The 27508-nt window shown below is 35.7% G+C and overlaps 1 protein-coding gene across 12 annotated transcripts in view; it reads right to left on the reverse strand.

Annotated features, from left to right (window-relative positions):
* The window catches only part of ZMYM4 (zinc finger MYM-type containing 4), a 141921-nt gene that overhangs the window by 18870 nt on the left and 95543 nt on the right, over positions 1-27508 (reverse strand). For 6 of the 12 annotated variants that reach the window (XM_072723868.1, XM_072723869.1, XM_072723861.1 and 3 more), the window contains 12 exons: positions 27090-27230; positions 26724-26761; positions 25602-25746; positions 23037-23158; positions 21965-22136; positions 19759-19812; positions 18950-19129; positions 18467-18561; positions 12105-12276; positions 11831-11926; positions 9473-9624; positions 1151-1262 (listed from right to left, as the gene is read on the reverse strand). In XM_072723868.1, the coding sequence (XP_072579969.1) occupies positions 1151-1262; positions 9473-9624; positions 11831-11926; positions 12105-12276; positions 18467-18561; positions 18950-19129; positions 19759-19812; positions 21965-22136; positions 23037-23158; positions 25602-25746; positions 26724-26761; positions 27090-27230 (1479 nt within the window). The remainder of the gene's footprint in view (positions 1-1150; positions 1263-9472; positions 9625-11830; positions 11927-12104; positions 12277-18466; positions 18562-18949; positions 19130-19758; positions 19813-21964; positions 22137-23036; positions 23159-25601; positions 25747-26723; positions 26762-27089; positions 27231-27508) is intronic. The other 6 variants (XM_072723862.1, XM_072723865.1, XM_072723870.1 and 3 more) reach the window with 1 other exon arrangement.

The following is a 27508-nucleotide window of genomic DNA, read 5'->3' on the forward strand; positions in this document are numbered from 1 at the left end:
TGGAAACAAACAGGAGTGGCTGTGTACCAATAAAGTTTACTTATACACACCAATTTAAATTTAATTTTAATTTTCCACAAAATACTACTTTTCTTTAAACTTTTTCCCAACCATTTGTAACTCATGGACTATACAGAAACAGGCAGCAGGCCAGATTCAAGCAGTCTGTAGACTCCTGTCTGAGGTCATTACGCTTTCCGTTGTTAGGTGGTTCAGTTTCACTTTAGAATTTATTTAGATTTTATTTAGATTTAGATTTATTTAGATCATCAGAAGGCAGCTAGCTCCCTCCCTTCCATCCCCCCTTATTTTAAATTTCTATTAAGAGTTGATTATTTCATGATGACTTATGTGGGATTCTTCTTGAAAAGCAGGTGTCCTGCACACGAATTAAGATGAGTATACCTTTAAGTGCACACTCCTCCTGAGATTCCCTAAATGCAGGTCTTTCCTTATGTTCTCTCACCAATCCTCTTTTTTGCTGCTTATGCATTCTATTTTTGGGAGACTAAACACAAACGTGAATTTATTACTTCCAACTCTATCTCCCTTCTCTCCTCTTTGGAGGCTATATGCATCAAGCCACCACACTGCTCAGAATGCTTCAAAGGTGCTCTATAGCCCAAAAGAAAAGGGCACAAATTCCTGAACATGACACTAACCCTCTCTGTCCACAGCCAAGGAGTCTAAAACCATGACTGACTGAATCAGGGAGTTACCTAACAATGTACAGTCAAAGATAATTCAATGATGAAGACTTAACTCTTGTAACAACCAGGACAGGGTATTGATAATTAACTACTGAAGAAGGTCCACTGCTAATGTACAGCCTAGAAGTAAAGGATGTATGTGTCAGCTGCTGGGACAGTATGCAACTTCACCAACGCTACCAGACCAAAAACGGCTTCTAAAAAGTAAATACAACTTCCAGTTGTTTTTTATTTTCATTAGTATCTATACATACACTGTTTGGAAGTTTTAATTTTACCAAAATAAATAATAAACCAAAGACTTCCTCCTCCAAAGTTCAAATACCCTATAAATCAAGATAGAAATATAAATGAACAATTTATTTTAAAAAATCATAAAAATTAATCAATTTAGGAAGGCATATCATGGAAAGAATAAAAATAAAAGATAAGCATCCTACCATTAGGAAGTATTGTAGGTTCCCATATTTTCAAGAGTTTGGTAAGTTCAATCATAAATCTGGAATAGGGCTCAGTAAAAATGTTATCTATTCTACCATTTTCAAACAGGTACTGCAAGAGAAAAAATGGAAATATATATGTTGATACAAAGAAAACACAAGTATTTTTTTTAAGATTTTTTTTTTTTAAGGAATAAAGTTTATCCTTAATTTTTGCCCTTAACATTGTGAAGGATATATTTTAAAGATACATTTTAAAATATCAGGAGTCAAGCTAGAAGGTCCTTCTTGTATATTTCAAGCACTGAGCTTGCAAGTAAAATTTTCTATTTCCTTCTTAAAATATGGATGGTACAGAATAATTATAATAAATAAGTACTTTTTACTCAGTTCATGAAACTGATATACTAAAAATTGGTTCTAATTTGTATTTTTCCACTCATTTTTTGAATTCACAGGATCTATCTGCAAATGTGCACTCAGATGCTTTTAGTTTTTCAGCCTAGTTACTAGATAACTTCCTGAAATAATAAGGTTAGCTAGTGTCAGGTGACCTGAGGATACCAAGTTTTAAACCACAGCTCTCAACTCTCTGCCCCACAACATAGCCTTCAAAAAGTTCAAGTCTATTTATAGGATGTAAAACTATGCTAATTATAACCATCAAGAATCATATCACAGAATGGGAAACAAGAAACAGGTTGGATAGAGTAATGCTAAAAAAACATCTTGAGGTTACAGAACAGGTCCAATGAAATCACTCAAGGAAATACAATGAGCATTTACAGAACAAAGGTATAATTACATGCTGAAATTCTTGCTGCTTTTAAGATTGGTATTATTAATTTATTTATCCACGGCTATTTTGGTTTTTGCCTTTCTATACAATGTATGACTTGGAGAAAAATTTTATTTCCAGTTAAATTTGTTCTGGCTAATAAAAATTATCTATCATTTCAACATGCATTTTTATAGTCCTCTTCAAAGACAATTTATGACACTGCCAGATTATAGTTTTACTTGAGAAATACTCACTTTTTTCTTCTTTTAGTAAAGTTATTTTCACAACTTAAAACTGTATTATGAAAAAAGTTAAAACACAGAAAAAGTGGGAAGAATGACACACTTCAACTCACTACACATTAGAAATACAGAATTGAGTTTTATACATCTACTCAAACAAATGAGTTTATATAAAATACATGTTTTAAAAATCACTTTCCCCCTTAGACCAGGAACAAGCCAAAATTGCCTATTCTTGCCATTTCCAATTAACATTGTACTTGGGAGTCCTAGCCTGAGCAACCAGACAGGTAAAAACAAATAAAAGGCATTCATTCAAATAGGAAAGGTCCTAAGACAGTAAAACTATCTTTATTTATAAATGACATGAGCCTAAATACAGAAAATTCAAAAGAATACACACACAAAAGAAATTGTTATTAGAGTTAATAAATGAATTCAGCAAAGCTAGAGGATATAAGCAACACAAAATCACTTGCAATGAACAATCCAAAAAGGAAATTAAGAAAACAATTCAATTTACAATTGTATCAGAAAGAATATTTAATAATAAACTGAACCAAAGTACATGACTTACGCATATAAAACTAAAAAAAAAAAAAAAAACCCACTAAGAAATTAAAGAATATTAAAGAAAAACATCTTATATTCCTGGATCTGGAGAGAATACTGTTAAAATGCCAATACTGCCCCCCAAAAATCTACACTCAGTATGATCCTATCAAAATCCCAATGGCTTTTTTTTTGGAAGGGGGGCAGAAAGGAAAAAGCCAATTCTAAAATTCATATGAAATTGTAAGGAACGTTGAATTGCCAAGTGAATCTTGAAGAATCATACTTCCCTATTTCAAATTTAGTACAAAGCCAACAGTAATCAAAATAGTGTGTACTGCCATATGAATAACTATATAGACCAATATAGAAATGAGACTCGAAAATAAACACATATTTAGTCAAATGATTTTTAACATGTCAAGACCATTCAATGGAGAAAGAACAGTTTCTTCAACACATGGTAGTGGGAAAACTGGGTATCTACATATCAAGTTATCCCTAACTCACAAGTATCCCTACATGAGACATAAAAATGAATTCAAATGGATCAATGACTTAAGAGCTAAAAACATAAAACTCTTAAAGACGACAGAGGAGTAAATCTTCATGCACTTGAATTTGACAGTGGATTCTTAGATACAACACCAAAGCAAAAGCAACAGAAAAACTTACACACTTCATTAAACTTCAAAATTTTGTCCACCAAAATACACTAAGAGACTTAAAAGGAAACAGAGACTAAGAAAAAATACTTGCATATCACTTATCTGATAAAGAGTTTAATATCCAGAATATATAAAGAAATCCTACAATTCAACAACAACAACAAAAAGACAATCGACCCAACTTAGAAATGGAGCAAAGGACTTTATCCAAAGAGGATATACAAGTGGACAAGTACATGAAAAAATGCTCAATGACATTAGTTATTAGGGAAATGCAAATCAAAACTACAATGAGATAGCATCTCATATCCATCAGATGACTATTTAAAAAGAAAAAAAGAGGACACCTGGGTGGCTCAGGTCATGATCTCAGGGTCCTGGAATCAAGTTCCACATCAGGCTCTCTGCTCAGTGGAGAGGCTGCTTCTCACTCTCCTTCTGCCTGTGCAGAGGCACCCCCTCCTGCTTGTGCTCTCTTTCAAGTAAATAAATAAAATATTTTTTAAAAAATAGAAAGAAATTCAAAAGAATATATTAACAAATGTTGGCAAGGATATGGAGATTATAGAACCCTCATAACGTTGTTGCTGGGAATGTTAACATGGTACAGCCACTGTTGAAAATAGTTTGGTGGTTTCTCAACAAGCTAATCATAGAGTTACCATATGACCCTGTAATTAAGACCCCATTTGCAGGAATAAGACCCAAACGAATTGAAAATAGGTATTCAAATAATATCCTGTACATGAATGTTTGCAGTATCATTCACTTTTCATGATAGCTAAAAGGTAGAAACAACTCAAAAGTCCATGAACAGATGAATGGTTAAACAAAATGTGGTATATCCAAGAATTATTCAGATACCAAAAGGAATGAAGTACTGATTCATGCTACAGCATAGGTTAGCCCTATGCTGAAAGAGGCCAGACACAAAAGGCCACATAAAATTATGTGATTCTACTTCTGTGAAATATCCAGAATAGGCAAATCCACAGATATAGAAAGCAGATATATGGTTGCCAGGGACTAAATGGAGGAGGTAATAAGGAGTGGCTACTTAATGGGTATGAGATTTCCACTTAGGGTATTAAAGTTTTAGAACAACATAGTGAGGGCAGCCTGGTGGCACAGCGGTTTAGCGCCGCCTACAGCCCGGGGTGTGATCCTGGAGACCCAAGATCTAGTCCCATATCGGGCTTCCTGCAGGGAGCCTGCTTCTCCCTCTGCCTGTGTCTCTGCCTCTCTCTTTGCTCTCTCTGAATGAATAAATAAATAAATCTTAAAAAAAAAAAAAAAAGAACATAGTGATAATGACTGTACAACATCCTGAATGTACTTAATGTCACTGAATTGTACACTTTAAAATGGTAAGTTTTATAATATGTGTGTTTTACCATAATATAAATATTGTACTATACTACTTTAAAAATGTGGGATGCCTGGGTGGCTGGGATGCCTGGGTGGCTCAGCGGTTGAGCATCTGCCTTTAGCTCAGGATCTGATCTTGGAGTCCCAGGATTGAGTCCCACATCCAGCTACCCGACAGGAAGCCTGCTTCTCCCTCTGCCTGTGTGTCTGCCTCTCTCTCTGTGTCTCTCATGAATAAATAAATAATATCTTAAATAAATAAATTATAAATATATGTGTCTCTTAGAGTTTTCCATATAAGAACAATTAGAGTTTCCATATAAGAACAATTCAACAGTTTTTAACTGCTACAGAGTATTCAATAGTACAAACATATTATAGATGACTGAACCATTACTATTTTGATGAATGCATACACGGTTTCCTTTTTTTTTTTTTTAAGATTTTATGATTTTATTCATGAGAGACACACAGAGAGAGAGGCAGAGACACAGGCAGAGGGAGAAGCAGGCTCCCTGCAAGGAAACTAATGCAGGACTCGATCCCGGGACTCCAGGATCACACCCTGAGTCGAAGGCAAATGCTCAACCACTGGTTTCCAATTTTTTTGCTCTTAAAAACAATGTTACAATGAAAATACCAGTACATGTCTGTCTTTGTACATGTGGGTGCATTTCTTTGGGGAAAAATACTGAGCAGTGGATTTGCTAGACTGAGGAATCTATGTGAATTTAAAGTTTTTCGGGTTTTCTTGTTATTGTTGTTTTTTAAGATATTTAAGTAATCTCTACAATTCAACATGGGGCTTGAACTCACAACCCTGAGACCAAGAATCACACACGCTATTGACTGAACCAGCCAGGCACCCCTATGTGCATTTAAAGTCTTAATAATCACATCAACCTGCCCTGTGAAAATGCCTTCACACAAGAAAAATGTTTATGTATCTTCAATAATACTTGGTATTATCAAAGTTCTTAATCTTTCAATTTTCAGTCAAATGGGTCAAATTGTTCCTTGGTTATACATGGGTACCTTTCATATTAGAGACGGAGTCCACCACAGTAATCACAGGAATATCGACGGAAAAGCCGTCTGGATGCACAATCTGGCCCTGCCCATTACTACCTTGGGGACGTCAGGCAAGATTTTAACTCACTGTGCCTCAGCTGAAAATGGTAATGATGCTAGTTCTTATACATTACCAAGGCAAACTAACAAATAAACAAATACATGAAATAAGCTTATATTAATACGTAGCACACACGGTAAATGACTGTTAGGCATTCCTGGTACATTCTGCCTCTTAACTTAATCTGTTGATTTTCTCTGTTACTTGCCTATTTGCTTCTTTTGCCAATTATCCCCTTCTTGGCTAACGTTAACAGTGGTGGTCCAGGTGTTGATATTACAGTTGAGTTTAGTTTATCTCTTTACATTTTTATGTACTTTCAAAATCATTTCAATAAGCATAATTATTTTTATAATCAGAAAAAAAAAGAAAAGAAGCAGCACATCTGAGATGTCAACATAAGTAACCTTTTAAAATTATTTACAGTTTAGGAAAAGTTACTTCTGTTGAGATTGATAAAAAGTCCATAATACTTTCTACAACAATCATCTGACAATTTATTAACTTAGAGCCTCTTTTTAATGCTATTATTATATAGTCATTTATTAATATAAAATTGATAAATATACTAGAATAAACTTTCATGACTTGTCTCACAAATTAGAATATATCTTATAGGTAGCAGAGTATCTGGTGTGTAAAACAGTTAAGTGTTTTTGACTGAAACACAGCAATGACCACGTTTTGACGATATTCAAAATAGAAGAGCAATCAGGGGAAGCAGGCTCCTGATGGATATATTCTGATATCCATCAAAATAATAATCTTACTTCTTGACATATATTCTGATAAAATTAGAAAATGTTCTTTAGATCCGTAATATCATAAACTCTAAAGTGTGTTTAGAATCTTCACAATATCTGCCTAACCAAAATGCATGTATGGCACATAGTAGATGCTCAATAAATATTGGTTGAAAGAACCAATAAGAGTTCTCTCATGTTTTGATTTTAAAAAATATCTTTTGCTATCTAGAAATTCAATCAAAATATAATGGGAACAGTAATTATATAAGGAAAGTGTTCTTTTGACTCTGGGAAAAATGAATGCTGTTTGCATAACTAGATACCCATCCCAAATGTTATTCATCAGAAATATACTTCTGTCATGTACAAAAAAGAATTTCAGATGTAATAAAGATAATCTAAAACACCCCAAATATTTTAGAGAGTAATTTATGAGAATTTAAATACTTAAATAGGAAGACCATCCTAAGCAACACAGAAAATACCAGGAATTTTAAAGGGAAATAAATGCATACTATTAAACTATGTAAAAAGGAAAACTTTTTGAATGGCAAATACAATATAAACAAAAACATTCTGAAAAAATTTACTTCAAGCACTTACATCAGAGTTTATATCCCTAACATAAAAGAGATATTACAGATACAAAGGAAAAATCCGAATAACCAACAGCATAAAAAGATATTCTACTTTTAAAAACTTGGAAAATACAAATTGGAGCCACTAAATTTTTTTTAAGCCATCAGAATAATAAAAATTAAAAAGAGAATTCAAGAAACGGGCACTCACAACCCAGCTGGTAAAGGTGTAAATTACTATAACCATTCTGGAAAGTAAAATGAAGGTATCTTAAAATTAGAAAAATCTATACATGGGGGTGGGTGCCTGGGTGGCTAAGTCAGTTAAGCGTCTGCCTTTGGCACAGATCATGATTCCAGGGTCCTGGGATCCAGCCTAGAGTTGAGCTCCCTGCTCAGAGAGGAGCCTGCTTCTCTCTGTTTGCCCCTTCCCCTACTTGTGCTGACTGGCACACATGCACCCCCGCCTCTCTCTCTGAAAAATAAATAAAATCTTAAAAAAAAAAAAGGGGAGAAAGACAAATCTATACATACTTTAACCTAAATGTAAAAGCATCAAAAGAAAGGGTGAATAATTGGTATATTCATATTCTGTAATATTATACATCTTTTTTTTATAAAGGAAAGAATTTGATTTATATTCACCTGAAGGATACACAGACCGAGAAAAGTAAGCAACAAAAAAATGTATATGGCATCAGCCCCATATTGCTAAAAACTAAGCAAAACAAGACTAACATCTATACACATGCATAAATGTTTGGCACGAAGGGCAGATGCTTTAACACTGGTTATCTCAGAGACTGGGAATGAAGGAGAAAAAATGGTCTTTATATGCCTTCAACCTACTGTTTTGACAGTTACACTGAGCACATACTACTTCTATAATTAAAAAACAAAACTTTAGGAATAAATGCCTTAATAAAAGAATATACCACCACCACCATACAAATGGAATAAAATCTGGCAAATAGAGAAAAGAGAAATCAACAACATCTAGAGCACTACCACCCAAGACGATAGCCACTATCAATGTATTTTGGTGCATTTCATTTTATTACATAGGACTGATTTTCTAAATCACTTTGTGTTAACATATAGCGATCCACAAAGACTTCATACTCTTCATTTAATGCTTTAATATTAGTAATTTTATACATTACTAGAAGTTACTTTGTAAACAATTTTTATTAGCTACATAATGTATATTTTATAAATATACTATAATTTAAACATAACACTCTGGTGGGCACTTAAGTTATTTCCAGTTTTGTGCAAATGATGTCTGAACTTCAGAATATTTGCTCTGCCAGACTCCCAGAAAGGGAATTACTGGAGAAACAGTATGAACATTCAAAATTTCATATTCCTGAGCACATGCTCAAAACCGCTTTCTAGAAAAGTGTATACTAATTACCACCAACCAAGAAGGCAAATCCCCATCATAGAACTCACATCAACAATATTTTTTTTTTGCTAATGTGACAAATAATGGCATGTTGCTTTTTGTTTGTTTTTAAGATTTTATTTCTTTATTTGAGAGAGAGAGACAAAGAGAGCAGAGGAGCAGGGGGAGGGGTGGAAGGAGAGAGAGAAGCAGACTCCCTGATGAACACGGAACCTGACACTGGCCTCAATCCTAGGACCCCGGAATCATGACCTGAGCTGAAGGCAGACGCTTAACTGACTGAGCCACTCAGGCGCCCCTTGTCTATTATTTTAATGTGCATTTAAAACTTTTAAATGAGGGGCGCCTGGGTGGCTCAGCGGTTGAGTGTCTGCCTTTGGCTCAGGTCTTGATGCTGGGGTCGTGGGATCGAGTCCCACGTTGGGCTCCCTGCATGGAGTCTGCTTCTCCCTTTGCCTGGGTCTCTGCCTCTCTCTGTGTGTCTCTCATGAATAAATAAATAAATTTTTTTTTAATGATAAAATTTTTAAATGAGACTACATGGTTTACGTAAGTACATACAGATATAATCAGCTATGTTGCTTTTTTGTGAATTTGCTATTTTTGCCCCTTTTGTCCATAGTAACATGCACCATCCTCAATTTCTCTTATTCTACTAACAGTCTCAATCTGGCTCACAAAAGGCTATGTGATCAAGACTTTTAAATTACGGGCAGTGGTTCATTAAGAACAGAGTATAAAGCGTATCGAACAACCATATACACTATGATTTTTCAGCTTGAGTCATAAGATCTAACAGTACTATTAAAAATGCAATACATTTTAGAGCAATTACTGAATTTGATACCTGCTGAATTCCAAGGCACAAGTATAAGATACTGTCTGGATCATATTTTTCACCATTTGGTCTCCGCACCTCTTGGATAAACTGGCATAAACCCAAACTCAACTCAGCAAAAGTGCAGGACAGAATATCTTCCTTCAGCTTGATAGAACGGACTATGGAAAGGCAGAAAACATCTGAAATATTAACTCATAAGAAACACAGTAACATTACTTTAATTCACTAAAACACACAGGCTACTACAGTGGGCCCAGGCTGGTGAGGACATGGATTACAGCTAAATCCCGATTTCAAGGCTTTTTCAGTTAAAGAAATAAAAATAATGCAGCACACCATGTGTAACAGGTGCTGTGACAGGGGGTTAATTTAGGAAGGGTTCCAGGAAAGCACATAAGGACCATCTACAGACAGGGAAGGGTCAGGTGCGATTCTGGAGGATGTGATACTAACGTCAGACCATGAAAGGTGCAGAAGAATTAAACAGATGAATAAAGAATTGCAACCTCAGGGGATCCCTGGGTGGCGCAGCGGTTTGGCGCCTGCCTTTGGCCCAGGGCGCGATCCTGGAGACCCGGGATCGAATCCCACATCGGGCTCCCGGTGCATGGAGCCTGCTTCTCCCTCTGCCTGTGTCTCTGCCTCTCTCTCTGTCTCTCTCTGTGACTATCATAAATAAATAAAAAAATTAAAAAAAAAAAAAAAAGAATTGCAACCTCAGGATATAAAAATATTTCCCAAAGCATATTCCACAGAATACTAGTAACGTGAGAGTTGGAGAAAACTGGGGTTTGTAAAATCTGCCCCTAAAAAACTCACGATGATATATAAAAGGTTTATTAAAGGTTGAGAACGTCTGTATAAAAATGCTGTTTAACTTTCTCTAACTCAGATTTATTTGAATAAAGAATATTTCAACTAACACAGAACATCTTCATGCCCTTAGAAACGCTGAAACACACAAAAATGAAAAGGTTCAGGGGACTAACGTGTAAAAGAGAAAATCAAGAAGGGCAGATGGGGGCAGATCCTGGTAAACCTCACCGAGCATATTAGGGCTTTGAAGACAACCTAAGAGCTGAATTAATTTTACCAAGAGAGTGACCCAATTTGATTTGTAGAGATCCTACAATTTGATACACACAGAAACCTCTCCAATAGAGAATCTATTTCAATTCAGATTAGAATGGAAAACACTCTTTCTAGTCACCGCTCCTCTGCATTTAGACAGGGTTGCATGTTTTCAAAGTTAAACTTGAGGATTTGGTTTTGCAAAAGGTAAGCAGTGGTTCAAAAGGGCAAGGACCATGTTTGACCTTTTCACCAAAGCACCTAGCCACCATGTATGGTACATACCTGGTACACAGATTCAGTATTTTTTGGATAAATGAGTCATAGAAATGAGTAGGCATCCCTGTGGCTATTACATTTAGGCCTGTTAGTCTAATATAATATTACCTCTCCGTTCTCACTACCCCCTTCCTTTTTAAAAACAGAGTGCTATGGCTCAAAGTGGGCAGTAAAGAGCCTAATAAACCTCCATTATAGAAGTATATTTATATTACTTGGCAGAGATTACATTTGATCTGCAGGAACTCAATAAGTCAGTCACAGACCACAGCAGCCACTAACTATTTCAATAAGGAGAGGAACATATACCCAAAAGCCAACAGGGAAGACTGAGGTGTAGCCCAGAGTGCACGCAGTTGGTTGTTAGAAAGAAGGTATAGCTAAAAATAGGAAAAAAATCTAGTGACAAGGACATACTCATCCATTCCTGCTCTATCTCATTCCACAAAGATTACAGTAAGTACCTTACATAAAACATAGATAATAAAAAGGAAACTATAAACTGAAAACAAAAGTTTAGAACAGGAACCTCAAAACCGGGGGGGAGGGGGGAGTTGATGTAGGCTCTAAAATTATACACTGCTGCTCTATGTGGATTGTTTATTGCTACCAAATTTCCTGGTACCCCATCTCACAGAACTTGTTATTAGGAAGAATTTCTACAGAAGAGGCAAGGCTTTTCCAGGTATTTTTCTCAACACCACCACCAAAAGCAGCGGTGTCACACTGGGTTCCATGTGGGTTATTCTACAGATACAGGGCTCAAGAATACAAAGAATACAGAATGGAGCCACCTGCATAATGTTAGAGAAAGGAACACAATTCTTTATATTTGCATAATAAATTCATGCCCATACACTCTTACCTTTTTAACAAGCTCTTTGTAATTGGAAGTAGGATATTAATTTCCAAATTTTAAATAATTTTAAGTATTCCCATTTACAAATTTAAAATTGGCAATAATATTAAAAGTGATTCAGAGAATTCAGACTACAAAGGGAGAAATGGTTTTACCTCTACAGCCTGGCTCTGAGGATTCTTGAGAGAGTGCATGGTCTTGAGCATTTCCTAAAGGGTCAGAACATGGGCTAGATGCCGCATGTTCAATACCTGACAAGGAGAGAAAACGAAATGTTTAAATAAAAATGAGGGAAAATTTAAGTAAAGCCAAAACCAAAAGTCTTACAGGATTTTTGATCTAATATGCATCCCTTTTGTGTAGACTGATGACTTCAACTTATACCTCCAACCCCCTCAATCAAAACATGAATTCATGCTGTGTATTTACCGCCACATTTCAGATCCCCCTGCTCTTCCTTCGCATTTTTCCACTGAACCCAGTTCTTCCAGGCATTTACCCCGTACATGTATTTTAGTGTCATCCCAGACACTGAGCACCCCTGAAAGGCTCCTTGAATAAGACTTCTGGGCTCCATAGCCACTATCGACTTCTTCCGTCCCTGTAAGAATTCCAAAAATTTACAGAATATAAAATTTAGTTCTGAATCTTTAAGAAACATAGTTCTCAAAGAAGGGAATAAATATACAGAATGCATAATTTATTACTAGATCCTAAAGATTCAGAGTTCTTAAAGCCAGAAAGAACTTTAGGGGTAGGTCAATCCAATTCGTGTGAGAAAAGAAAAAATGAGTTGAAATGCAGAACTATAATAATGACTAACATCTGAGTTCTCACTACGTTCCAGATACTGGACCCACCCAATGAAGTCTGAATAACCATTATTACCACTCAGATCTATTTCATGGAACACATGAGTAGATCATTCTGGGATATAAAACAAGGCTCCATAAATTCTCTAACTACAATCAAATTAAACTAGAAACCAATAATGAAATGATGTTAAGAAAATCCTCAAAAATTGGAAATTAACACATTTTAAAAGACTCATGGTCAAAGAAGAAACCACAGATGCAATTAGAAAATATTTTGAATTTCAGCGAAAATGAAAACATCAATTTTTTTCCCACAGTGCTACAGCTTACAATGACATTTATAGTATTAAAATGCTCCTACGAAAAATAAGTGAAAGTCTAAAATCAAGAATCTAAGCTTTACCTTAAGAAACTAGAAAAAAAGGGGGGATCCCTGGGTGGCTCAGCAGTTTAGCACCTGCCTTCGGCCCAAGGCGTGATCCTGAAGTCCTGGGATCGAGTCCCACATCGGGCTCCCTGCATGGAGCCTGCTTCTCCCTCTGCCTGTGTCTCTTCCTCTCTTTCTCTCTGTGTCTCTCATAAATAAATAAATAAATAAATAAATACAATCTTTAGAGAAAAAAAAAAAGAAACTAGAAAAAAGACCACATTAAAACCCAAAGTAAGAGGGGTGCCTGGGTGGCTCAGTTAGGCATCCGACTCTTGATGTCAGCTCAGGTCATGATCTCAGGGTCATGAGGTCCACATCAGCGTGGAGCTTGCTTGGGATTTAGTTTCCCTTTCCCTATACCTATCCTCTCTCTCTCCCTCCTCCCAAGGTAAGTAGAACAAAACCCAAAGTAAGGAAAATTAAAGAAATAATAAAAATGAGAGCAAAATCAATGAAAAAAGGGTAGAGAAAAATTAATTTAAAAATTGGTTCTTTTCCAAGATATAAAAAAATAATACATTTCTACCTAGAATGATCAGGAAAAAAAGAAAGAAAATATAAATTACCAATACCTGATCCTAGATACATTAAAAGGATAGTTAAGAGAATGCTGTGATGCCAATAAACTTGACAAGGCAGATGAAATGAATCAATTTTCTGAAAGACACAAACTAACAAAGCTTGCTGTAGAAGAGATAACCTGAACAGCCACAGACACTTAAGTCAGAGTTTAAAACTTTCCTACAAACATCTATAGACCTTGGAACAATTAAAGTAATTATATCCACCATATTTTAGAAATAGAAAAGGAGCAAACACTAACCCATTGTACAATATTACCATTACCCTGAGAACAAGACCAGTCCTTACAAGAAAACTACAGATCAATCTCTCTTCAACAGAGACATGTAAAAACTTTTAACAGTATATTAGCAAACTGAATCCAGCAACAGATTAAAAAATACTTCAGAAGAAAGTAGGGTTCATGCTATGAATGCAAAATTAGTTTACCAATTTAAAAATTAATGTATGTCATAATTTTAATAGACTCAGAAAGGAAAAACCACATGAGCACCTCAACAGATGCCAGAGAGCCACAAATTCAACATAAATCATGACACAGATTCTCAGCATATTAAAAACAGAAGAGAACTTCCTGCCTGATAGGGGCTACCTACAAGAAACCTACAAGTAACATCATAATTAATACTGCAAGGCTAAACACCTGTCCTAAGACTGAGAGGAGGTATGAAGATCTGCTTTCACCACTAATATTATTCAACACTGTACTGAAGCTAGTACAATACATCAAAAAAAAAAATCCTAGCTAGTGCAATACATGAAAGGAAAGGGAAAGGGAAAGGGAAAGGGAAAAGGAAAAGGAAAGGGAAAGGGAAAGGGAAAGGGAAAAGGAAGTGCATTAAGATTGGAAAGGAGGGACGCCTGGATGGCTCAATGGTTGAGCATCTGCCTACGGCTCAGGACGTGATCCTGGAGTCCCGGGATCAAGTCCCACACTGGGCTCCTGCATGGAGTCTGCTTCTCTTTCCTCTGCCTGTGTCTCTCATGAATTAAATAAATAAATAAATCTTTAAAAAAGAATAAAGATTGGAAAGGAAACAGTAAAATAATCTTCACAAATATTAGGATTGTCTAAGTAGAAAACCCTAGACATTATTTGAGCAAAATCACAGTACATAAAATAAATATAGAAAAAGAAACCTCAGGGTACCTGGGTGGCTCATACAGGTTAAGTATCTGACTCTTAATTTTGGGTCAGGTCATGATCTCAGGTTCATGAGATCAAGCCCCACAGCAGGTGACGCTCTTAGTAGGAAATCTGCTTGAGATTCTCTCCCCTCTCCCTCTGTTCCTCCCCAGCTTGCGCTCTCATTCTCTAATATAAATAAAATCTTACTTTAAAAAAAGAAAAAGCAGTATCATGTTAATTGTAATTTAAATTAAAACTTGAAACAAAAAAAAACCATATAAAACATAAGATAAAAATATCTACTTTCACATGACAATGAGGAACACTAGAAAATGAAATTTAAAATACTACTTAAAACAGGATCAAGATAAATTTTAAATACTTATTAAATAAATTTAACAGAATATGAGGCTTATACAATAAAACACTGCTGAGAGAAATTAAAGATGATCTAAATAAAGGAGAAAAATACCATCTTCATAGATTGGACAGCTCAAAACTATGAAGATATTAATTCTCTGCAAACTCATCTATGGATTCAAAACAGCCCCAATCAAAGTTCCAGCAGGCTTTTTTTTTTTTTTTTTGGTAAAAATTGATAAGCTGGTTCTAAAATTTATATGGATAGGCAAATGGCAATCTTGTGAAAGAACATCCAAGATGGAAGACTTACACTCCTGATTTCAAGACTCACTTAAAGCTACAATAATCAAGACATTTGGTACCGTATTAAAACACATATAAATTAAGAGAGGAGAATAGAATTTCAACACATATACAGTCAGCTGATTTTAATAAAAGTACAACGTGGGGGCACCTGGGTGGCTTAGTCACTTAAATGTCCACCTCTTGATTTCAGCTCAGGTCATGATCTCAGGGTCCTGGAATCCAGCCCCATGTTGGGGCTCTGCACTCAGCACAGGGTATGCTTGGGATTCTCTCCCTCTCCCTCTGCCCCTCCCCCCTGTGCTCATTTATCTCTCTCCAATAAATGTTTTTAAAAAAGTACAATGTAATTCAAAGAGGGAAAGGAGGGATCCCTGGGTGGCGCAGTGGTTTAGCGCCTGCCCTTGGCCCAGGGCGTGATCCTGGAGACCCGGGATCGAATCCCACGTCGGGCTCCTGGTACATGGAGCCTGCTTCTCCCTCTGCCTATGTCTCTGCCTCTCTCTCTCTCTCTCTCTCTGTGACTATCATAAATAAATAAAATAAATAAAAAATAAAAAAAACAAAGAGGGAAAGGATAGTCTTTTCCAAGATGGTAGTAAACAATAGGACATCACATACAAAAACAAGAAACCTTGACACTTTCCTCAACTCATGATCTTGGAATGAATCACAAACATATAAAAGCTGAAATATAAAACTAGAAGAAAACATAAAAGAATATCTTACTTCCAGCAGGTTAAAGCAAAGACTTTTACATGGGATACTAAAAAGCGTGAAACATAAAATAAAAAAATTGATAAAGGGATCCCTGGGTGGCGCAGCGGTTTGGCGCCTGCCTTTGGCCCAGGGCGTGATCCTGGAGACCCGGGATCGAATCCCACATCGGGCTCCCGGTGCATGGAGCCTGCTTCTCCTTCTGGCTGTGTCTCTGCCTCTCTCTCTCTCTCTCTCTCTCTCTCTGTGACTATCATAAATAAATAAAAATTAAAAAAAAAAAAAAACATTTAAAAAAATTGATAAAAATGACTTTCACAAAATCAGAAAGTTCTGTCTTCACCATTAAGAAAATTTTACAAAGTCTCAGAATAGGAGTAAAAGTCGTGTTTAAGAGTTATGTCCATAATAAAGAACACTTACAACTCAGTAGGACGACTGAGTTACAAAAATATTAGAAAAATATGCAATAGCTTGGAATAGACAATTTATCAAAGAAGATAGAAGAATGATAAATATGCACATGAGAAAATGTCCAACATCATCAGTCATTAGGAAAATATAAACTAGAGGGATCCCTGGGTGGCGCAGCGGTTTGGCGCCTGCCTTTGGCCCAGGGCGCGATCCTGGAGACCCGGGATCGAATCCCACATCAGGCTCCTGGTGCATGGAGCCTGCTTCTCCCTCCGCCTGTGTCTCTGCCTCTCTCTCTCTCTCTGTGACTATCATAAATAAATAAAAAATTTAAAAAAAAAAATTAAAAAAAAAAAAAAGGAAAATATAAACTAGAGCCACAGTGAGATGCCACTACACATTTGCTACAGTGGTTAAAATTAAAAATTGACAATATCAAGTATTAGCAAAGTCATGAAGCAGATTGGTATTCATACACTGCTAATGGGAATTTAAAATGGTACATCTACTACTTAGAAAAACAGTTTGATAAGCACTTTCTTTTTTTTTTTACGCCCCACACCATCTTGATAAGCTTTCTTACAAAGTTAAAAACACATACTATAAGACCTAGCAATCCCACTTCTGTGTATTTTTCCTCAAATGAAACTAGATGTTCATAAAGAAATTGATATCTAGAGTGTTTATAGCAGCTGTATTTGAAATAGCCCAAACCTGTAAATAATCCAAATTTCCACCAACTGTTAAATTGTGGTTTGTTCATACAATGAGAAGCTACTCAGGAATAAACAGGAATGAATGGCCTACTGATATATGAAACATAGATGAATCTCAAAAACATTATGCTAAGTAAAAGAAGCCAAAGAGGGAAGACTACAAATTACATAATTCCATTTATATGAAAATTTAGAAAAGGAAAAGTAATACTATGTTGTATCAATCTGCAAAGTATATTGGTGGTTGGTTATCAGGCGCTACAGAGTACTTACTACAAAAGGTCGTGAAGGAGCTTCTGGGACAGAAGTGTTACGGTTGTGGTGGTAGTTATATACTAAATATAGTTGTTGGAGTCCATCAAATTTTACACTTAAAATTTATGAATTTTTTATGCAATTATAATTCAATAGAGTTAATTTTTAAATAAGGCTATTATTCTTTTGGTTTTAGTATGAGAAAGCCCTGTCAATATGGAAATAGTCCCAAAGTTAAATTTAGAAACTTAAAAAAATACTGTACAATGAAGATTATAAAAATCTTTTAAAAGTACAACAGGACAAAAAAAAAAAAAGTACAACAGAAAACACCCTTGATTATAAAAACAAAATAAAAAGATCATGCTAAAAGAAATATAAAGTAAAAGGTAATGGTCCTTTTTCTTAACAGCAGCAGTCTGTCATATATTATTATTCTGAGTTCATCAAGTATAATACAAATACATTTAAAAATTTTTATAAAATAAAAATGTTGTGATTTTGTGGCACATACACAGGTATTGTGTCATATGCTATTCTCAAGTGGCAGGAATGCTGCCCCTTCTTGCATCTGTATGGTGGAAGCCTGGGCCATGACTCCGTACATTCTCCTAGCTCATCAGTTCCCAGTAAGTCCTGAGAGACCTACTATAGCACAGTGAGTAACAAAACAGAATAACAAACTACACCGATAAACTGTACATTTTCCTGGTTACCCTTCCATCAGCTGGAAAAGGCATACTGATGATCCAGATGATGACCATCACAATGAACATCTGAGCAGCTGCATAATAACCATCACATGCTAAGCATCTGCCATGTGCTATGCTAGGAGGCTTAGCTCAGTACCTCTATTAAAGGAACATCAAGGTTTACATATCCCTTTAAAATATTCAAAAGGTATGGTTCTTAATTATAAGAAACAAAAAATAAAGGCAAAAAAGTATAAGGCTGTGTAAAACAAGTATGTAATTCTGTGACCCTGCCTGTTACAGAGCTTTGTAAAAAGCAAGAACCAATAAACACCGTAGGAAAGAAAACACTAGAAAAATTAAGCTACAGCTTACTCTTCGTCTGGGCTGAGGGAAGCCATCTCTGTGCCGTCGCCTTGTTCGGGAACGTGCCTGGATTCCCTGTCCTTTACTCAGTGGGTCAAAGGATTCTATAAATAATCAGCAGAAAAAAAAAAAAAATCAGCAGAAAGCATAATTTGAGGTAAATAATTCACAGATTTATAAGACAGACAGACTTGGGGAGGAAATATCAGGTAATCATCACTATATTAATTACTTTGTTCATGATAAAATAAGTACTCTGTTCTTAAGAGAAACAAAGGATATAGCACTTAAATAAAAACTTTATTAATAATCAAGGAAACCTACATGGTTATTGTGGGAAAGGTTAAAAAAAAATTGACCACTTATTATTTAACCTTCAAAGGTGGGGACCATTTGTGTCCTAGATTAGCACACAGTATATCTGCTTCATAATGTCAATTCAGAGTTCTACCAGTCTTCTAAAATCAGGAGTATTTTATATGTTGCACAAACCGGATGGAAAATCTGCTTCCAGGTCCTGCTCAGTTTCCCCTTTTGAGACCTGCTTCAAGTCTGAATCAGCCTCTTGCACAGCATTTGACTTTAAGGCATAATGATTCAACTCTTCCTCCCAGCTATGCGGAGTAGATACTGCCTCTGATTCAAGGTCACCACTGTATGTACTTCCTTGGTCTGAAACAGAAAACAAATAAATGCTCAACATAAGACAAATAAATAAATGCTCAACATAAGACAGACTTTATACAGGCTGAGAAAGCTTCCTGAACCCCAGAATAACAAAACCAAGACATGGCTGCTGATTTACCTAGGTACACTGAAGAATGAAGTAACTTCACCAGCTTCACAAAATTGGCTTCATATTCTTGGTACACATTGTAAAGCATTATTTCAATTAATCCTTAAAACAAGTACCTGAGGTACCTTTTTTATTTTCATTACACATTAGCATACAATCACAGACATCTGATGCCCCTTACAAATACCTAAAATTGCAAATATTAAGTCAAGTATACTAATACTTTATGGGTTTGTATTACTAACCAAGGACAGTATTTTTTTTTTTTTAAGATTTTATTTATTTATCAGAAGGAGAAAGAGAAGACAAGTGGGAAGAGGGACAAAGAAGAAGAAGCAGACTCTATGCTGAGCAGGGAGCCCAGCACTGAGCTTGATCTCAGCAAGGAATCATCCTAACTCTGGGATCATCACCTGAGCTGAAGGCAGATGCTTAACCAACTGAGCCACCAAGGCACTCCAAGGATAGTACTTCTAAGATCTGAAATGTATGTAGAATTACAAACCTTTTTCAAAAATCTTGGTGTCAAGAAAGAGTTCCTGTTCAGAAGTTTGGGATCCTAAAGAAAAAAAAGTTGTAATTTAACAACTTAACATGTATACACAAAGAAAACTGCATCTCAAACAAAATGACTACATTATATAAATGAATCATACTAGGGAATACTAAGAAAATGGCCTTCATATGCAGAAAGAATGATTCATTAATAAAATTAGACATTAGTGATAAATAAAGTTGAATTATGACTGTTAACAGTGGTTACACCTCCAGGTAGCAGCATAAGACAAGTCATGTCAAGGGAGACCTTTACTTAAGATTGGACACTCATGTGTCTGAATCTTTTTTTACTATGAAAACATACATACACACACACGGTTTATTTACAAATTGACAAATATGCTTTGAATTGCTTTTTCCTCCCAGAATATGCCTTACCACTGCACTGAAAAGACAAAAGACTTAGAATATATATAAATATAAATTATATAAGCAATCAGCACACGGAACAAAACAGAGCACAGTTCTATTAATTAACTACTTACAAAATAAAAAGCTTAAGGACTCAAAGTAAAAAGAAAAAAAAAAAGAAAAATGCTTTTCAAAACCCAGGAAAGTTGCTTTTCTCTGAAATCAAACATAAATTACCCAATTCCCTTCAGATAGAATTCATTTCTCTCTCCTTTATGTTTCTAAACAACTTGATTTTACTTACACTATGGTGATTACAACTACCTGTCCTGAAGTTTAGTTTTGAAAATTTTTTCAGTCTGATTCAATTTTTAGATTAAGGTAAAGTTACAATATTTGAACAGAGGAAGCACCTGAAAAATGTTAACGATTAATGTGAATGGAGAAGCAACTTAAAATGAGACTTAACAGGAATTGCTTGAGCTTCTAAATATCAGAAATTAGAAGATCAAGCATAAGGGGCAATATTCTAAGACATTAAATTCCACATACAAATGAGTCAGAATTATGAGGTTATATACTAGAGAGCAAAATGAGACCAGAAACAGTGGGATATTAACAAATAAGCTCTTTATGCATCTCTCAGAACATCCATAATTTTTTTAGAATATCCATAATTTTAAAACTTAATGTCGACACAAGAGAAAAGTTGACATTTTTTTCAAATGCTACAGTGCTCTGAAAATCATCTAGAATTCATTATGCAAAATCTAAACCTGGTGCCTAGCTTTGTAAAAACCATCACTGAAAAAATGAAAACATTTGTAAGGAAAAAATAATTTCCTGGCTGAATCAGTTACACAGGAAAAGGCCTTTGTGTATTTCAACTATTCAAACATCATTTTCTCTCTCTTTTTATACCCAAAAATCAAAGCGGTACTAAGGCTAGAAACCTTTCTCGATATGTACTGCAACTTCTGGTTACTGTCATTTGCTTTGGAGTCAGACAGACCTGAATTCAACTTCCTGTTTTATCACTTCCTGATTCCAGGGTAAGTATGATATCCTATTTTCCAAATGAAGAGTTTAAAGTATACACTACCCATGCCACAGGGTTGTTATAAAGGTTAAATGAGGTAATACACACAGTGCATTTAGAACATATCTAGGGTATGGTGAGCATATAACTACTGTTCTTACGATTTTCTACCTTCACAGCATGGGATTTATATTTTGAACCAAATAGTTTTCCATCCTAAAGTTCTATTTAACTTCTATCAACATGCTGATTATTTTACAACAGGAATTCTTTTTTTTTTTTTTTTAAAGATTTTATTTATTCATGATAGTCACAGAGAGAGAGAGAGAGAGAGAGAGGCAGAGACACAAGCAGAGGGAGAAGCAGGCTCCATGCAGGGAGCCCGACGTGGGATTCGATCCCGGGTCTCCAGGATTGCGCCCTGGGCCAAAGGCAGGCGCCAAACCGCTGCGCCACCAGGGATCCCTACAACAGGAATTCTTAAATAGGGATCTTGCTTTGAATATAGGAACAAAGCCAGAAGATAATAATGAAAAAAGATTTATAGATTATTTTTCTGGAATAATTAAGAACTAAGAAAAGTTTTATAAAAAGGACAGAACTTTCAGAGGTATCAGTAAGTTTAACAAATCCCATACACTTGATATTTAAACACAAATAAAACTTTTAGAAACACCTTGATTACCCAATACTTAATATTACTTGAGTTACCCAAATTTTGTTAAGTGTATTTTTAATTTCTTTATTTTAAAAATATACCAACCTCCCTGGGATAAAGTCTTCTCCTTCTCTTCATCTTCTGCAATCATTTCTGCCATCTCAAGGAGATCAGCTTCAAATGGATGTGAAGGCAGCTTCTCCTTAATGTCTTCAATACTCTCAGTGATTTTATCTTCATTATCCATTGAGGAGGGAATAATCATAGGGACAGGCATCTGAAAGACCAAGGACAGTTTCTGGGGAACATGTCTGTCATCAAAACTATTATTTATGAGGTGATTTAAGTACTAAAATGATGAACAAATTCAGGTATTTCTATTCCTAATGACTAAAATACTCTTGCTAGTTTGTTTTTTTAAGACAACAGCCATATGAATCACAATTCAATTAAGTGCTTTTCTGGACAATCAACAAAATGTGTCTCTGAATCATCTAAAAAATAATTATCTAGGGCGCCTGGGTGGCTCAAATGGTTACGCGTTTGCCTTCAGCTCAGGTCACAATCCTGGAGTCCTGGGATTGAGCCCCACATCGGGTTCCCTGCACAGCGGGAAGTCTGCTTCTCCCTCTCCCTCTGCCTCTTCCCCTGCTTGTGCTCTGTCTCTGTCTCTCTCTCTCAAATGAATAAATTTTAAAAACAAAATCTTAAAAAAAGAAAGGAATATTTATCTAACACACTTTTGTTTCTGATGCTTAATATTTTCAGTTTCACAAAACTATTTTCCTTAAGAATTCACCAAAGAAAAATATGGTTCTAATAAAACAGTGAATACATCTCTAAGAATAATGCAAATCATAGTATTTACTCTCACCCTTATGAGAATCTAGAATTTTGACATATACACACACAGTTTCTGATATTTCTTCTATTTGAGTGGTCTTTTTGTGTATGAAACATTATAAAAAGGCTACATCACAGCATTCTCTGAGAAGGCAGAGTATAACAAGAAACAATCCTTCATACAGTCTGTATTAAAAAGTACAGTAACATGATAATAGCCAACCATAGTCAGGAATATTTTACCAAAAAGTGAAGAGTTTTTTAACAGCACAATAACATTTTAGTTGAGGAAAATATGCACTATATCAGCCTTAATCTCCAAATGATTACTCACTGGAACTGGAATCCCAAATGGGACTGGTGCATACTGAGTGTAAAGATGAAGAGGTATGGGCACAAACACCGGTACAGGAACTGGCACCATAATGATCTGGGGTTGACTCGGAGTGTCTTCTACTGGGGGAAAAAAGAAAAGAAAAAAAAGAAATCATGAACCAAAAGGATTAGAAACATTTTAATAACAAAAAAATTTTAAAGCAATAGAGATTTATGGTTCAAAAAAATTATAATTCAAAAATAATTTTTTTTAAAGCACAGAGACTTGGGGTGCCTGGGTGGCTCAGTCAGTTAAACACCGGCCTTTGAGGCACCCCCAGTGGCACAGCGGTTTAGCGCCGCCTGCAGCCCAGGGTCTGATCCTGGAGACCCAGGATAGAGTCCCGCGTCAGGCTCCCTGCATGGAGCCCGCTTTTCTGTCTGCCTGTGTCTCTGCCTCTCAGTCTTTCTCTCTATATATAAATTTAAAAAAACAAAAAAACAAAAAAACAACAAAAAAAAAAAACACAGGCCTTCAGCTCAGGTCATGATCTCAGGGTCCTGGGATCAAACCCTGTGTCAGATCCCTTATCAGTGGAGTCTGCTTTCTCTCTCTCTCTCTCTCTCTCTCTCTCTCTCAGCCTCTCCCCCTAGATTGTGCTCGCTCGCGCTCTCGCGCGCGCTCTCTCTCTCTCTCTCTCTCCCCCTCTCTCTGGAATAAATAGATAAATAAAGTATTTTTTCTGAAAAGTTTAACTTAGAGGCCCTCTTATATCTCTAACATGGAACAAAAAGTGTATCAATTTTAAGTAGGCGGCAACTGCAGAATGTAGAGCTAAGATGATGACGACCTGGATGAGGCCTAGGACACCTACAAAAAAAGGATAAATATAGACAAGCAGATGTTCTAAGGTATTAAAAGATGAAACAGAACTCAGAAACCTAAGTATGAGTAGGAAAAAACTGAGAAGGATGGAGAATTCATTCAATTATTTAATAGGTATCCTACAGAGTCCCTTCTATGTGCCAGAAAAATACCCTAGAAGACTTTAACATAGTCCAGTGGACATCTGAAAAAAAATTACCTACAGGTAGTAATTTTTTTAATAACAAAAAATTACTTTCTACCTGGGCAAAGTGGGTGAAGGGGAAGAGAAACAGACTCCAGTCATGGAATGAGTAAGGCACAGAATTAAAGAGCAGAGCATGAGTAATACAGTCAATGATACCGTAATAGTCATGTGATGGGAAAGAAGCTGTACTTGTGGTGAACACAGCATAAGACATAAACTTGGCAAATCACTAAGCTGTACACCTGAAATTAATGTAACACTGTGTGTTAACTCTATTCAAAATCAAACCCTAACAAATCACCTGATTACAGATGTCTGACAATCAAGCTACATAATACTAGGTAAGTCATTATTAATACAATACAAATATAGGCCAAACTCCTCTATAGCACTGCTAGTAAGAAATGCATAAACTCAGGCCTCACTAAATTACAATGTACTTACTACAATTCCCAAGTATTTCATATGCATAATAATGTTTGACAAGCACTGACCTCCAGGATAACCTTCCAGATCTAGGAATCTAGGATTACTGTCTGGTTTACAGATTCGGAGACTTTCAGGGTACCTGGGTGGCTCTGTCGGTCAAGTGTCCAAATCCCAGGTCATGATCTCAGAATCGTGAGACAGCACCATGTCTGGGTCCACAGATTCTTTCTCCCCCCTTCTGCCCTGCCCTTGGGAGGCTGTGACACTTATTCTACCACCTGCTCCATACCCTGCCTCAGCCAGCTTGACTGGGTAGCTTCAGCCAGGAAGAACAGACTCTTCTTTCTTCAGCTCCCAAGCAAGGGTTACCATATCTCACCGGGGGGCTGGCCACCATCATTTCTTATCCCCTCCAACTCCAAGTTTAAAAGAAAAGTTGCCTGATCATATAGCTGACAGGCTAGGGTTTCGTCACCTGACTGCCACATATATGGTAGAGGTTCTACTGCAGGAATGGCAGGCCAAGAATACTGGGGTCCCAATCACCCTCAGCCCTGATCACTAGTAGGGCAGATTCCATGCAAGCAGAGAGGGAAGCTGAGAAAAATCAAGGGATAGCACCATGCCCAGCATCCAGAAAAGTAGCTCAGAGATTTTGTCTAAGAGGCCATTCATAAGAAAGCCCTCTCTGCAAAAAATGTGACTTCACCTGAAACAGAGGGTGCAAAGGTTCAAAGTTAAGGATGTTCCACAAAACAACAGTTCCTCTTAATTAAGGCCCTGTCTTTATAATTCCAAAGTCTATGCTTATTCCATAAAACTAGTCATTAATAATAAAAAAAAATGAGGTACTCACAGTATGGTATTATAAATTAAAACCTTCTCGTTGCCATAATTTCTTAATTCTCAGAGGGTAAAAAAACCTAACTCAAAGGTTGTGAGAACAAAACTAAGCAATGCATATAAGCATTTAAACACATAACTCAGGAAACAGTAGGTACTTAATTAATGTTAAGTAGTTCTCACATTCCTTTCCCTATTTTAAAAAAAAATCTAAAAAGAAGAAAGTGTAAGGAACATACCTGTCTGGCATTCTTTGTTTTGTGTATGTGGTTTGCAAGAGGTGGCTTTAGTCTGTGTGATGGGTTTGCACAATAAAGCTTTATTCTTCAAAAGTCTTGGGGGCTGGGAAGGTGGCAGTTTCAGGGCATCTGTTTGTGTACTTGCCTAGTAAAAAAAGAAAAAAAAAAACAGGTTTTCAAAAGCTTAGCATTAATTACAATAAATAGTATAATTTCAAAAGAAATAGCATATTGAAATTACATAGAAGACAGAGAACATACTAAATATGTAAGAAATACAATATTCCTGAAATAGCAATAGTAATATTCTGATAACTATATATTTACTCTGAATGTATCTAATTACCAGTTCTATTTACTAAGAAAAATACTATTTCTACTGTAAGACATTGGGGGCCAGTAACAATAGGCTATGTTTAAAATGAGAACTGTTATTTCCTGAGTTGGGTCTTATAAGATTTTGTTTCAAGGTAACTAGAAAAAAACAGAATCACTTATGACCACTTAAGTAACTTGACAAAGGATGTTGTGAAAGTTATCCCAGAGACCAGAAAACACTTTAGAAATTCCACTGTTCTAGTCATTAGTTTTGCTCATATTTATTTTTTCTGACAAAGGATGTTGTGAAAGTTATCCCAGAGACCAGAAAACACTTTAGAAATTCCACTGTTCTAGTCATTAGTTTTGCTCATATTTATTTTTTCTTTTAAGAGACAAAAAAGTATTGAGTGAAAAAACAGGAATGCTTTTTTAAAGATAACAAATATCCTTAAATAAAAGATAAAGTACATTTTATAAATATCTCATTTATAATCTGACTACATTACAAAATGCCCCAAATATCTTTTATGTCTGAATTCTGTAAAACTTAATTCTCTACAACTAAAAATCAACCTAACAAAAACAGCCTTCAGTAACTACACAGGAATAGCAAGCAGCCAAAGAAATCAAAGTACGTAAAAGACCTAATTAACCAGAACATCTTGTTCCCAAATATTAAATGAGCTTATAAAATTTATATAATAAGGAATAAAGCAGGAAAAATTAGCATTGACATGTTCATACTATATAAAATTGGAAAACAAATACAGTGGCAATACCAATTAAAAGAATAAAACTTACATCCCCAATGATTTTCGCTGTTACTGTTGGAACTGCACCTGATATAAATTAAAATAAATATTTAGGATCTTACACAATTATTTAAATAGCATTTAAAGCTGATGGTGGAATGACAGGCACAAAAATCTCATAATAAAAACACATATTATCTTAATTCACAAGAAGATAGCAAGTAAAGTATTACATGAGAAAAAGAGATTTGGAAGTGATGGAAACATTGTTTAATGCCCAGCAACTCACAGGGAGCCACCACTCCAAATACAAGGGTGTCAAACATACAAAATGATCACCAATGGAAAAAAAAAAATACAACCTGACTGTATTCAACTTCAAAAGCCAAGATAAATGTTTTCAAATCAGACATACCTTGTAAGACACTGTTAGAATTCACTGTGGGCTGAGCAGCAGGAGCACTAGCTAATGATACTACATTAGCTATAACTGGAGTTGAATCCTTTCTTAGAGATGGGGGCCCTGCTGAAGCAGCTGGCACCATGGAAATATTTGCTAATTAAATAAGTAAAAATAAAAAAAAACTTATGTAATTTATATGCACATACATAGATATCACCATTTCAAGGAGGTTAAACAATGTCTTTAGTAAGGTTAAATTCTGTTAGAGCAAAAAATCACTTTAGGATTAACTGGGGTTTTCTCAATTTTTTAACTTATTGAAACTTAAAAGTATTCCATGTACTTTCTCCTGCATAACTACACATGTGGTACATTTAAAAGGCCATGTGATTTAGATTCTATGTCCTTTGTTACTCTCAAATCCTTTTTAA

This window comes from Vulpes vulpes, chromosome 10 (assembly GCF_048418805.1).
Source record: "Vulpes vulpes isolate BD-2025 chromosome 10, VulVul3, whole genome shotgun sequence".
In the NCBI taxonomy this organism is placed as follows: domain Eukaryota; kingdom Metazoa; phylum Chordata; class Mammalia; order Carnivora; family Canidae; genus Vulpes; species Vulpes vulpes.